At 39.7% G+C, this 15,027-nt stretch overlaps 1 protein-coding gene across 1 annotated transcript; it reads right to left on the bottom strand.

The window, feature by feature from the left end:
- Positions 1–404: 404 nt before the first annotated feature.
- Positions 405–13,220, bottom strand: LOC100888701 (ras-interacting protein RIP3). Its single transcript, XM_003724322.3, has 2 exons — positions 13,043–13,220; positions 405–2,365 (listed from the first exon to the last, which is right to left on the bottom strand). Exon 2 carries the CDS (start codon positions 2,271–2,273, stop codon positions 822–824), a length of 1,452 nt encoding a protein of 483 aa, XP_003724370.1. The 5' UTR covers positions 2,274–2,365; positions 13,043–13,220; the 3' UTR covers positions 405–821.
- Positions 13,221–15,027: the final 1,807 nt, after the last annotated feature.

Below are 15,027 nucleotides of genomic sequence, written 5' to 3'. Positions count from 1 at the left end.
CTTTTCTCTCTCACCCCTCCCCTTCTTTCTCTAGCTCTAATGTAACTTTCACCCTCTCTCTCTCTCTCTCTCTCTCTCTCTCTCTCTCTCTCTCTCTCTCTCTCTCACTGGTTTAGTCTGTTCTTTATTCTTCTATCTGCATTTTGACAGTTCCGTTTGATAAGTCTAAATGATGGACTAAGTTGAAACTCGGTAGAGGAAACGTGTAAAATAAATCTCTAAAACTGTTTCCCCAAACCAAATAACTTTTACAGCAAACACTATTTACATCAAATTGCCAACGAAATCTAATTTAAACATGCTGTAAACACACGAAGTATTGCATGCATGGAGAAGCAAACTTGCTTTCGCTTGTATTAAATATTCGAATTTATTAAAGAAGATAAAGTTTCCACCATCTTCAGTTTTTCGCTTCACATCCTTGAAGAATTTCATTGAATTTAGACATAGGGAACACGAGATACTCGACACACTACAACTAAGACATGAGGAAATTAATTTATATACTCAAAATACTACGCGTGCTATTTCTACATGTTGATTGAAATTCGGTTAACACCCGACGGCGTTACGCCCAAAGAAATTTTAAGTGAAAGGGGGTTCTGTTGGGCTGGGTTGTACCCAGGCCAACTCATATGCCTAACTAGCGCACCCTGTGGCTGTGTTTGTTGTCGCCCCGCCCTTCCCCCAACTGGACCCCGCCGTAACACGTTATTACCCATGTGTTGCTTCCCATCGGCACTACCACCACCACCACTACCATGACTACCTGATCCAGGAGATACCGGGGACTGCTGCATCTTGGTGGTATGAGGTACGAGTCATAAGTCATCAGACTCCAACATTCCACCCCAGCCTCCGGAACCCGCCGCATAGGGAGCAGTGGAAGACATCCTTTGTTGTTGCTGGGGTGGCCTCTGTTGCTGCTGTTGCTGGGGTGGCCTCCGCTGCTGCTGCTGCCGCTGTTGGGCCGGTCGTGCTTGAGAGGACCTGGCCTGGGCTGCTCTTTGTTGACCACCTCCGTACTGTGGTCTTGGTTCCTCAAAGGCCGATGATAGGGTGGACAATGGTTGACGGTTGGCGCTGTAGAGTGCTTCTGCATCCTCCTCATCCAGACCTATCGGGTTCCAGCCTTTAGCACGCTTGTTGAAATCGCTGAACTCTGTGGTCTGCCTTGTTTTGACGCTCCTGTTGATGTTGACCTTGGGTGCCGCCTTGTAGTTAGGACTCTTCCTAGGTGCGAAAGGGTCGTAGACATCAATATCTTCATCAGACAGGGTATCTCTGTACTGTGAGCTCCAACCCTGGGCGCTCCGGTTGTAGCTGTCTTCATAAGGCTGCACCCCTGAGTGGAATTTTTTAGAGACATTATCCTTGCCCCAGGTGCAGCCTGTAGCTGGTTGTTGTTGGTTTGCGTGCTGGCGCGTCTTTGCGTTATACTTGGGTCCGTTACCCGTTTGGCCGTAGGTGTTTGCAAAGGACTGTTGTTGAGCTGGTTGACGTGCCGGTTGTTGTTGCTGCTGTTGCCTTTGTGGTTGTTGTTGGCGCTGAGCCTGCTGTTGTTGCTGTTGCTGTTGCTGTCGACTCTGTTGAGGTGCTCCATAATCTGTGGAGTAACTAGCAGCAGGGGACGCTGGCTTGGGTGCTGGTTGAGAGACTGGTCTAGCAGCTGGTCTTGCAACTGGTCTAGACTGCTGTTGGGACTTGGCCTTCTGCTTGGGTAGATCGTAGTCGTCAGCACCGCCGTGGCGGGCTTTCTGAACGGCCTGGGGTGTGATGGCTTCGTCGTCAATGGCAAACTGGTCGGTGTGCTCTTTCGCGCGTTTGAACATATCAGCAGCGCGATTGCCTTTAGGGTTGTAAGCCGGCGAGCCTCCGACTAGCTCCGTGCTGTCAGATGATGGACGGCTACCGTAACGACCGAAAGGACGCCTCCCACCAGCATTGCTGCGTTGTGGGTATGACTGCTGATGCTCAAGCTTCTTCCCTGCACTGAAGATGATCTGCTGACCTACATCGCTTTGCTCGCGTGGTTGTTCCCACCCGGTCACGTAATTCCCCGCCATGATATCCTTCGAAAGGGTCCCAAAATGGATAGAAACGGGTCGCCTGGCTAAAGGGTTGCGATGGGGTCTTGTGTATATCCTGGTATCGTCGATGACTCCTGAAAGGGTCTGTTGGTTCTCAATGTACATAGACCGACCACGAACTGGACGTTCCCCTGAGAGCTCTTCTATACTCCTAGCGTGAGCATCTAAGTGGGATAGATACATCTACGCTGTATCCAGGCAATCCGGATATTGTCCTGCACCTTGCATGCGTCTCGGGGGGTAGCCGGACAGGAATCTAGATGGGTTATGGAAATCTGCAAAAGATAAAGGAAAGATAGGAATAACTGTGAGAGATTGGTAAACAGTACTATAAAAAAAAAACTGAAAGCTTAAAAATACTGGTAAAAGGAATAAAAGTTTAGATTACTCGTTTAGTGTTCTCGATGTTTAAACTCAAGCTACGCCACGGTACAACGTTAGACGTAGACGTTAGACGTAGACGTTAGACGTAGACTTAGATATCATTGACAATAATTTGTTGAGTGTTGTGTTACAGAAATGAAACAGGAATAATCAATTTACACCAAAATATGAGCGTTTCCCAAACTGTTTTTTTAATAAATCCTATCAAGTACACAACTATTCCTGTACAGAATAATTCTGGCTGCTACGTTTATGGACGATTGGACGGCGATCAGATAAAAGCAGAAAAGGAAATGAGCGCCATCAAACTTAGAGACACGTAGTAAGATAAATTGATGAACCAAAAGGCTGAAGCAGGATTATGACAAATAGAAATGAATTGATAGCAGGACACACTATTCGAATAATCTTTCAACCCCATAATGCCGATTGCTCCTTCCGCAGGGACAGGACATGTTCCCATGACAATTCATGGTCAATATTCTCCTACGCCAATCGAATTCTTAACTTCAATCCTGGATCAAACACTCACCATAACCCTAACCCATCCCTAATCTAAAAACTCAACTAGAACCCTAACATTAACTCTATATCTCTGACATCTGAAAATAAAACCCGGAGCAATTACATTCACCGGAACATTATATCGGATCACCTCTGCAGACCAACAGCCGGTCAAATATTGGGGTAATGTCAACTGGGATCCCTAACCTCATCAGTAGCATGGATACCGTACATGAGCAGGGGTTGTGTAAATACGCTGACTGCGTTCCACACGGGTCAGCCAGAAATAGAACATAAAGAGGACGCCGGGTCTCATTAGAGCATTATTAATTGTCTTTCTATTGGAAAGGAACTCTCATTCAGTAGCGTGTCTGCAGGGGTACAGGGTTACGCCCCCATCGAATGGAATAAAGTGGACAGGCAGAGGGAGAGAAAGAGAGAGAGAGAAAGAAAGAGAGAGAGAGAGAATGAGAAGGAGAGACAGACAGAGAGAGAGAGAGAGGGGAAGGGGGCGTAAAACAAGACGATACGACCCTTTGCCACAAGCATCACCACCTTAGGGCCTGGCGTTCTCATGTATCATTTCGTCCTAATGAGCCTGATTCTCTTTCCCTCTAAAGCAAAGTTGTAAAAAAAATGGGCGACCGTGTACTTATTTTGGGCTATTCTCCACAAGAGCATGCCCTTCTGAATCTTTTTCATTTTAGGACTTAGGGTGGGCATGGGGTAGGTTGTGGGGGTTATAATGTTTGTGTGGACAAGCGAAGCTATGATTTAAAATACATACGTTTATAACATCATTACGAACAAACTCTCAAATCAAATGTATACCACTAAAAAGAGACAGGGGAGCCTTAGCCCAATCCCATCTATATTGCTGTAGATGAATAACGCTAATTTTAAATAAGGGCGTCGGCACCAATGTCTATTTATGTGACCTATGCGACTCGTTGACCTATATAATATCTGCACTGAAAATGATTTCAACAGATGTTCTCTGAATGCTACGTGGTGCAGAAGGGAGGTGATAGATCGGGTTTCAATTCCGAAATAGCGATATGGATTTGCACTTGTTGTTCTACTGGCTGACTTGAACATGATATTAAAGTTCAGATGGTATAAACTTTGTCTGATATGACATGTAAAATCGACCTTTTTCACTTTCATTTATTCTGTACCTGGTTACTACCCCGACGTTTAAAAACTCAATATCGCATGGAGGAGGAAATAAACATTCTAAGGACCAAACGTGATCTGATCTCTCTTCTAAGTAATTTATCAACGAACACGATGGCAACTACTTTCGAAAAATAGACTCAAGGGCAATACACCAGTATACAGTTGTATCAGTGCGCATGCGCAGACAGTTGACCTCGGGTCATTGGCCCCGGAACGGGGCCAATAACCTCTGACCTCTGGTATTTATGCGTAAATTAAGATTGCGCCCATGCAAATGATGATGTGCGCGCACAACGCAGCGCGTAGGGCAGTGATATCATCAAAATTTGCATGGGCGCAATCCTAATTTACGCATAAATACATGACCTCTAGGTCATTGGCTTTGTTTAAAATGGCGCACACAACTGTAAACTGGTGTATTCCAATCCTATCGTAAGGTCAATATGGAGCAAGTCATTGTAATGCTCGCGCATTTCTAAATGTGATGGGTATTGGGCAAGGCTATTACAAAATAGCTTCGACAGTTTGAGCTGATTTTTCAAGAGGAATTGTGATCGTGTGAAAGTCATGTAGAGATTTAAATGATAACAACTTATAATGGAATTAACACCGAATGATCCAATGTCCGTTGTGGGAAGATGTAAAGCCCCTCCAAACAATTCTGCAATTCAAGTTTAAGCGTTGATATCTCTCTTGTTACCATTATTATCTGATTTGACGTGTTGCAATAACACAATCCATCCTCCCAACAAATGAAGAATTCCCTATTGGAAATAGCAATGCATTTTCAACATTTCACTTGGCTCCATAATATTCAGGACTGGTGTACTGCACATTCCATGATGACATAATCATAACAAATGTTCCATCATTGTAAAGGGGAATAAACAGGCTTTTTAATGATATCTACGTCAAGTATAATATAGTAAAAAGAGAGATATCAACGCTAAAGCTTGAACTGCAAAAATTTATTTTTTGAGGGGTTTATATGGTGCAGAGTAAAAATATAAGAAATAAACTTGACGATACTTTTCGATATCATAGTACAAACTTTACTATCATCATTACTTCATCACACCATACTATAGTATACAAATATACTCCGTCTTGAGAGGTTCTGGTTAAAACTATGCGCAAGAGGTGAGTCACCGAGGCCCATAGTTTTAACCAGTACCTCGAATAGAAGGCATGGTATATTTGTTTTATATCCTGCATCAACAATTTTTTTTTAATTTTTTTTTTTAATTGAATAAGAAACAAAATTTAGAACGAAAAAATTGGCAATTTTATCTAAAAAGATTTAAAATGTTTTTTATTAAATTAAGATTTGAATTTTTTAATTTTTTTTTTAAAATCACCCAAATAGCACTCCCAAATAGTACTCTCATATAGTACTTTATAAAAATAGTTCAAATATTTCTAGTCATGTGACGAGCTCTCAACCAATCAAAAGCCAACAAATTTTTTATGCAGGATATAATAGCTTATACAACAAATCGGATGAATTCAAGTGTACGACTCTTTGAAAATTGTTTATCATATAGCTTCATATCGAGCTGCGTGAAATCTCATAGAGGAGAATATAACATTGGCGCTGGGAGAATATCGAAAGGCAACTACGAATTAGGAAACCCTCTAGTAGCATATCCTTGAGTTACTAAACAGGGGGAATTCACATTGGCAGTCCCGCGTGCTAAATCCATTACAAGTTGCACTGATTTTTCATCACAAGGTTGAGGGGCGTTTGCCGGTAACATCCCGTTCTATACGCCACTGACCTGCCTTAAACTAGAAATGTTAAGGACAAAGATGAAATTTGTAGGTCGAAAGCCCGTGTGGTGTGATGATTCAGAAATGTTTATTTGAAATAAACAAGAGAGCAATTTGAGATGGTGTCTAATTTGAAACGCATTCGGTTCTTAAGACCTTGTCATTCATCGCTCCTCAAGAGCTGTGAGAAAAATGTTGCAAATTTAAAGGGGCGGATGGGGGTGAAGGGCATTTTGATATATCTATTTACCCCCCCCCCCCCAATAAACAAAATGTAAAGCAAAATGTTAATACAAGTTTCGGGAGGGGGAGAAGGGGAAACGCCATTTCTAGGTTTTGATACATCTTTGAGCAGTGGCGTATCTAGACCTTGACTGGGGAAGGGGGAGGGGCAAGACATACGAGAAAATGGTGATCCAAGCCACCCTTCCTAGCCCTATCTTTCGATTGCATACATTAATTGTTGCTAGGTAGGACAAACGTTGTGGTCTGTCCTAACTAACAACACGTAATTTATGCAATTCGCATTGTTACTATTGATATGCAATTATTCGCAACAGATGAATGACATAATTTGTAACGAGGCACTTAACAAAGATTTGTGCATTAAATTTGATTACAATACGAAAATGGCCTATTAAAAACGGTACTTATGATAATTAGAATTGGGTCTTATTTACCCAATTTAGCCACATCAGTATTCATTTTGCTCTTGTATTTTATTATTAACCTAACATGCCAGGTACCCATTACACCTTGACTTGGTTGGGGAATGGTAAATGTGGATTAATGTCCTCCCAAAAGACATTAGTGCCGAGCTGGGATTCGAACCCTCGACCCTTGGATCAGGAGTCAAATGATTTAACCAATATACCACTACACCTCCTTATGATTCATGTGCGGTGGGGCATTTACTACCATGGATACATTCATACCTCCCCCTCCTAATGATGGATCACCGCCCCTAGTTACAGGGCTGTACTTAGGAAGGCTCGACCTCCCTCCGAACACGCCGAGAATAGCTCTCAAGAATGGTAATCAAATATCGCACTGACGCAAATGTGACGGGTACCGGATAAGGTAAATCTTCTCAAGATGTAAAAATGATCACCAGTACTCACAGATCTTTTATTATGCAGCCGTGACTGGGTGAGCGAGTGAGTGAGTGGGAGGTAGAATGGTGTTTGAATGTATGGTATGAGGTTGTGATAAAGAGTTGGAAAGGGGTATTCGGTTGGAACATAGAGAGAGAGAGAGAGAGAGAGAGGGGGGGATGAGAGAGATAGAGTGAGATGGAGGAAGAGAGAGAAGGAGAGAGAGAGAGAGAGAGAGGGGGTTGAGAGAGATAGAGTGATATGGAGAAAGAGAGAGAATGAGAGAGAGAGAAAAAAAACAGAGAGAGAGAGAGAGAGAGAGAGAGAGAGGGGGGAGAGGCAGAGAGAGAGAGAGAGATAGGGGGGGGGGGGTCCACCATAGTTTGTTTACATCTTGAATAGATAAGTGTTAGATCAAACTAAATCGCAATAACTAAATAAAATGAATTGGATAAATGGCATGTTCCCTAATTAATAAGGACTTAAATGAATGTTCAAGATTCCGGTACAGGCACTGTCTTGTGAATGTTTTTGGAGTCTGATTCACCACTAAAACCGTTATTGGAGTAATGTAAAAGTTCCGTAGTTAAATAAACATATACATTTAAAAGTTAATATCCTACTTTCCTCCGTTTTTTAAAAATTGTTTTGTCAATGTCATGCGATGGAGTTTCATGTCGTAAATTTGCCTCGTATTCCACAGAAAGAGCCTCTCAATGAAGAAAAAAAACGTAAAGATAAAGCTAAATTTCAGGGATAAGATCAAACACCCTTATCTTCTTATTAAGACGCAAATTACTTAGTTTTGCGTCCTTTGAGAAATGTAAACCAGCAAATGGTTAAATATTGGCTCAGGAGGTTTATAACTATATAATTATGAAACCCGAAGAGATTGGTTTATAATGTGATAAATAGGTTGGAAGCGAGTTGATTAAACTCTTCTAGCAGCTCTTTAAAGTATGTTCACATCTTAGCGAGATGATACCTAATGGAACATCAAACATTTCAAAGAATAATGTGAATTGATTTTTACAATTTACATTATACGTAGCTAATATGAATATGGACAGATAATAAATAAACAAGATATGGTTCCGTTGACTACATTGAAATATACATATTGTAGACAATTCTCCTGCCATTGAGAATATTGTTTATCATCAAAATGGAATATATTACTAACACGAGTAGGCAACAGAAGTATACCATATACATTTCGCTGGTATAAGAATCAACAAGAATCAAAGTGTTATGTAGAGTTTCTATCTGGCTTTGATAACAGTTAAAGTGTCCCAGGTGTATATCCCCATCGAAAGCTACCCCCGAAGCTACCCCATGCTGCTACCCATTGGTAAAGAAAAGAATGTTCAGAGAGACTGACATGGAAAGCTAGCTTCTAAGAGACATGTTACCCCTCCCCTCCCCCTTCCATCACCTCACCAGCGCTATGTAAATACAACCGTATATCGATGCATCAATCATTAAAGTATGCCCCCATAGCATAATGTAGATACGACTGCATGATGCAGTGCCCCCCCCCCCCTCACCTCACTGTCCCCTCCCCCATATCCCTCGCATTCCTGTCCGTTGTTGTACAGTCTCCTACGGCTGTTAGTCCCATCCGTTTATATTGATATTGGTATGGCCTTTGGAATCTACTGTTTGGTCTTTCATATGGTTCGCGACATGATATTTACATGAACGACATAGTGTGCTAAGGATTTAAGAGAATCCAATACGCAGTAATCATATAGACTACATACAACTGCCTTTTACTGAGTAGTCATTTCAATATCTACTATTAGCTCATGGAATCACAAAACGATGCAAGTTTAGCCTGCTTTTCTTTAGAATTGTTGTGATTTACTCAGTTGATGCAATTTCAGACAAATTCCTGAAGATATAGTGCCATTAATTTGCAATTAGTGTATGATTGATTTTAGACAAGGTATATCTGTCAAATCTTAAAAAGACAAAGACACAACTAGAGTGATGACAGACGTCCAAACTTTTGTTTAAATATTAATTAAATATAAGTATTTAAAACAATCGCATTTGGCATAAACTAAAACATTTACCTTTTCATGGTAGTCTAAGATTGATATTGAAATCATCTATTACATTTACATTCATTTCTTTCACTATACATTGCATCAAAAATATACTATGGATTTTTGTGATTTCTTTTGTATATAAATTTTGTTTTCGTTTACTTGTTGAGTTTTATTATTGTTAACGGCCTTGCTGAAAAGCAGCTTCTAGCTAATAGCAAGCTCCTTAACCGTGATTAATAACTGAAATACAAATAAATAGACAAATGGATAGATTTTAAAAAATGTATCTACGGCAGGATCTGTTGGCCCATGAACAACACCAACTAAGGATGTAGACATGCTTGGTAAAATATTTACCAAAATTAAGGATGACCCGTTTACATAATTGATGTAAGTCGTGTTCATGGGATATATTATAAAAAGGAATTTGATACACATCACTTTATGTAAACGTGTGTCCCTTTTTAGTGGGAGGGGGGGGGGGGGGGTTTAATGAACACAAAAAGTTTCAAAATTTAATTGTGTTTCACAAATTCAACACTCCACGTAAATCTTTTCTTCATGAATGGTTTTTGGAAAATCGGTTACAATTGAGATAACTATAGGCCCCAAGTAAATAGTATGGAAATTCTTTTACTAGGCCAACAATTTCCTCGCCCCAATTTATAGTACCTCCCGCGTCATATTTTTATGGACCAATTTTTCTTAATGCAGTCCATAATTGGTTTTTATTTCAAAGTTGTACAGGCAGCAGTATTAATATCCCAGTAGCTTCACAATAAGTAAGATAATTTTGACGTCATCGGCCTAAAAGAAAATGTTTTAAAAATAAAGGTATACCAGGTAAGATTTCACTCATTGATTCCCTTGTCCCCCGGATAGGACTCAAAGATATATACCCCTGCAATACGGTCGTAAAAACTTTGGAGGAATCAAATCAAGAGCAATGTCAATAGCTTATTACATATCCCATAGAAATCATTATTGGACTATATAATAAATCATTGTAATATCCGCATAGTGCAATAGGTGACAGTCAAGACTATCCAAATTGCCTATAGTTTGTTCTGCCTGGTTTTGTACAAGCTCATGATATCTTGCCATCCCATGCAATACAGGCGTCATCACATCAACGATTATAGATAAGAAATGTTTTTTCTTCCGAGATAAGATGAGGGCAAGCAACTAGAGCAGGAGCATATCAAATGGATACGACCATTCCTAAACGTCATCCTAGAAGCACATCATATAACAAATCCCCTCGTGTCGTATAATAGTATCACGTTTCACACAGACTATTCCCCTGTCGTATATATACCATTTTACACGTCGCTCTCCGAGCTTATAGCGATATTGTTATCAAAGGTCATACGTTAAAGATGGGTAAGGCCGCGATCTGAAATGACATCTCAATGACGGACTGGATAGGGGAGGGGTAGGGGTGAGAGAGGGGAAGGGGAGGGGCTGTTTTTGATGGGGTGGAGTGCATATTGAGAGACTTTCGAATTGAGCTTCAAAGACAAAATGATGGTACTACTTATTGATCTACAGGAAAGAGAAATTTCATTCATTTTGATTTTCTTTAACTTATTATATCAAATGTTAATTGATAACATGCATTGGCCATTGGAATGGGTGATTTCTGCATCTTATGATAACGATGGTGTTGATGGTGATGGTGATTGGTTTGATGATGATAAAATGATGAGGCAGAATAAAGGATATGGAACAAATAATTAGATACATAAGTGGTGCCCTTTTCGCAACCGGATATTTTACTGTAATGACCTTAACACTATTAAATATAGAACATGCCATATTAAGGGGTTTAGAATTTGATAGCTACATTTAAATAAACAGAGAACCCTAAAATCCAATTATGGAGAAGAAAAAATATTTATTTAATTTTTTTTTTTTAAATGAATTGTGTTACTTTGCAAGCTTTAAACCCTTAATTATGGATGTTTCAACGTTCAACTTCCAGTTCGGGTCTGTCTTCTCTTAGTTATATTGTCTGCAATGCCATAATAACAATCAGGTATTAAAACAAAACTTTCACACCCTTTGAAGGGGTAGCATGAGGGTATTTTAGTAATGGTAGTTCGATTGATTCCAGGGTATATTGGGTGATGACAATTGTGATCATTGTGGTGTTGGTAATATTATCGTAGCGAACCTTCCTGTGGTTTGGTGGTCGTGAAAGATTAAGGTGATGATTATGATGACAGCAGTCTTGATTGGGGAAGATGGTGGCAAAATTCTGCAAGCATAGGCCGCATAATTATAAACATATTTGGGGGCATCATCCTCAAAAGACGTCCTCTAATCAAGCAATGGTGCAATATAGTAATGACGGTGGTTGTAACAGTGGTGGTGATGATAATGACCATGGTGGTGGTGATGGTTGATGGTAGTGGTGGTGGTCATGGTAGTAATTATCGATGTAAGATGGTGTTGCTGGTGTTGTTGTTGATGATGATGTTGATGATGATGATGACGATGGGCCGAAGTAAAAATGAAGGTTAAGATAGTTTTCATCGTTAATGCAGACGATGCTGGCTAAAATTCTGAAAATTCTTTAACAAACAGGAGGAGGATTAAAGATAGTCATGGTATTGTTGCAATGATACTGGTGATGACAACGGTGATTAATAATGATGTATCAAGGTTATATCAAAAGAGCATCGTGGTATACGATGTTTAAATGGCAGTGTAAGAGCATGGGCGTGAAGCAAGCATCCAGTACATCAACAACAGTTGAACATGAAAGGTCAGGAATGATACTTATATACAGTTACATAGATCATCTCTGCATGCTATTTGCCTACATGGGATCTACGAGCATCAATTCATATTGACACGAAGAATCAAGTCTCAACAAGTCATAAACAACTTGTGAAATAATAAAAAGAATAATAAACAAATGTACTGAGGTAGTAAATAATCACGTATACAAAATACGTGAAAAAGAAACAATTTAAAAATTGATATGAATTAGGCTAACAAATCTTATAAAATAGTAGGCCAATGGTCCAACTTGAATCCATTCTCGAGTTTTAATTGCTACTAAGCATAAGAAAGGGGAAATTGTTAATCGGTAAAATATGTTTAATTACATTATTTGTTAGGAATGTATCAAATAGATTTTGAAATATAACAATAATGAAAAATTAATCACGTTATTTATAACCAGCAATCTATTTTGAAGTTCCGCTGATGAACATAATGTGCCATAAATAAAACAGTTTTTGTCGTTCTGTAAAAAAATACAAAACGACATTCAAAGCAACCTCGGGTATTTCGTATTACGTAACCAATGATAAGCCATGACAGAGAATGTAAAACACGATTCGCTTGAATAATACAACATTAATCCCAACACGCCATCAACGTAATTCCATTTGCAATCAGATACTCGCTGTTCTACAAGAACAAAACAAACCTAAAATTTACTTTTATCAATTTTAAAAACAACTGAGAGAATCGAGAATAGAGTGACGTGATACAAATATGACGCATAATAATTTCCATTAAATCATATGAAACCAAAACAGACAATTTATTGGTCTAGACATATAGATCGGACTATGAATGAATGATTTAAGAAATAAGTGACACAATGAATGATTAATGAGTGAGGAGGTCAGTCAGCATTTTCACAAATCACCATGGCGATAAATCTATCACAACACCGTCCAGTCTTCGTTAATAACATAAACAGAACTTCGCAGGGCCCCTCGAAAACCGCGGGAAAATTTCGCCCTACTTCAACATCCACTTTAGATAGCACAGTTATAACTTTTGGAAATCAGCGTTCAGGAATTTCCATTCATCATATCATGTCAACTAAATCAATCATTATTTATCAATTTCCTTTTTTCCGAACATTGTTTCGGGGTCTGGGCGGTGTTTGGCTTCATGCAATGAGAATTATGAAATGATTGAAGCTCTGGAATTTGGTACTTACCGGTAATAAGACTGGATTCTCTACGACGGTGAAAAGTGAGGTTGTCCCCCCGCATACGGGTAAAGGTGCCAACAAATCGACAATATCTACTTCCTGTACACGACTGGAGACCTGGCGGATTCGCTTATTCTAACCGTGAGATCCACAAACCAGATAGCATTGAATGTGAATGGGAGTGTTTGGTGGTAGGGAGCAGCGAACTAGACCACCCCTAATGAGCTGACGTCACAAACGAGAAGTGCAAAGCGAAAGGGAGCTCGCGAAAAGGACCCGCGATCGGAGGCAGTTATGCAAGGCATCTTCGGCGGGGCGATCGAGGCAGGGTAATGTATGCAAACTCCGCTGGTCTTATATGGACATCCCACAAGAGTGGGTGAACATTATACACAGATGCATCTCTTGAAGTGTAGTCTTCTATATCATGCGTTTTCATCTTCCATTCTCTAGAAAGGGGTTATTCTACGTTTAAAAAGTGAAAAGGGCTCTTTCGTCATTGCATAAAATAGGGAACCATCACATCTGCAACTACACAGCAGACAAAGTCAGAGAGATACATAATCATACCATCGACCAATCAAAAATCACTTTAAAAAGTTTGAATCATTGGACTACATCCCTTAAGGTGCCCTCTCTCTTGAGCGATAATAGCCGTAAGCTGTCACTTAAAGTCCGATACACTACTCCGATCTGTCAATCAATTACCATCGTGTGGTGGTGAAAAATAAAAACAAATACACTCTGCCCGTATCCATTCCCAATCCTGATTTATGTGTGATCTACAACTAAAAATCTTTATTTTTTTCATTGCACCAATATATACTTCATTATACCTTCTGTCACCAACGCTTGAACAACAAAATTTTTCCATTTCTTGTTTTCAAGTACATCGCATAAATGCACATTATAGATACATCAAAACGTGTTGTACTTGAACAGTAAGGTACATGATCGTAAAGGCTTTCGAAAAATCAACCTAGAGGAATGGCCATGCTCATCACCTGCTGAAATGTCCAATGAAGTATTACGTAATATCCTAACATGATTTTATCTGGTCAATTTTCTATTGAATTTACCGTGAAGTTCATTTCTCGAAAGCTTTTGCGATCGTGTCATCGTGGTGATGGGATGTCTCTGATTATTATTTATTTTTATTGATAATATGTGTGACCCTGATTTATGTACTACGTTGATCAAGGCTAATTAAAAAAATCATCAGTATTGGCTGTCCACCCCCCCCCCCCACGTCTATACCCCCTCCCCCTCTCCGCCTGAGCTCTGTCATATCACTCTCTAAGCTTATCATCCGCCCTTCCAGGGTCCTCCCCGCCCCATCTCACCCGCCCCTTATCCCCTCACTCGTTTAACTTGTCTTGTTTTGTTTCGCTTAAATGTGTTTGTTTGTCCGTTGTTGGTGCTGGTGTGTTCTTGTTGGAACACTCAATCACCTTTGTTTTTGTTTCGCTTAAATGTGTTTGTTTGTCCGTTGTTGGTGCTGGTGTGTTCTTGTTGTAACACTCAATCACCTTTGTTTTTGTTTCGCTTAAATGTGTTTGTTTGTCCGTTGTCGGTTCTGGTGTGTTCTTGTTGTAACACTCAATCACCTTTGAGTTTATTGTCTAGATATATATTATTGCCTCTAACTTTGTTTGGTTTTCATTCTCTCCTTCGATGATTATCATTACGGGATCTTATGAAGATGTAAACATATTGCTAGCTATGTTTCTGTTGCTTTATTTATACTTAATTTGTCTCTGAGATGATACCCATACAATTCTATAACCAGCCTTGAAAATGGGTACGATGATGATGTTTGCCTCCATTTATTTATGATTATTTATTGTTGTTCGTCTTTATTCATGACCATAATCTAAATAAATATATAGAAATACTGATTCACATTTTTTTCAGTAAAGTCTCTTGATTTACACCCGATCAGGAATGTTACTGCCTTTTGATGGTTTTTGCAAAACATTGAAGCCCCTCTG

The sequence above is a fragment of the Strongylocentrotus purpuratus genome, unplaced genomic scaffold, assembly GCF_000002235.5.
Source record: "Strongylocentrotus purpuratus isolate Spur 01 unplaced genomic scaffold, Spur_5.0 spur5_scaffold_10, whole genome shotgun sequence".
Lineage (NCBI taxonomy): Eukaryota > Metazoa > Echinodermata > Echinoidea > Camarodonta > Strongylocentrotidae > Strongylocentrotus > Strongylocentrotus purpuratus.
The sequence above is the reverse complement of the archived record's forward strand: the minus strand, read 5'-3'. Positions and strand labels throughout refer to the sequence as shown.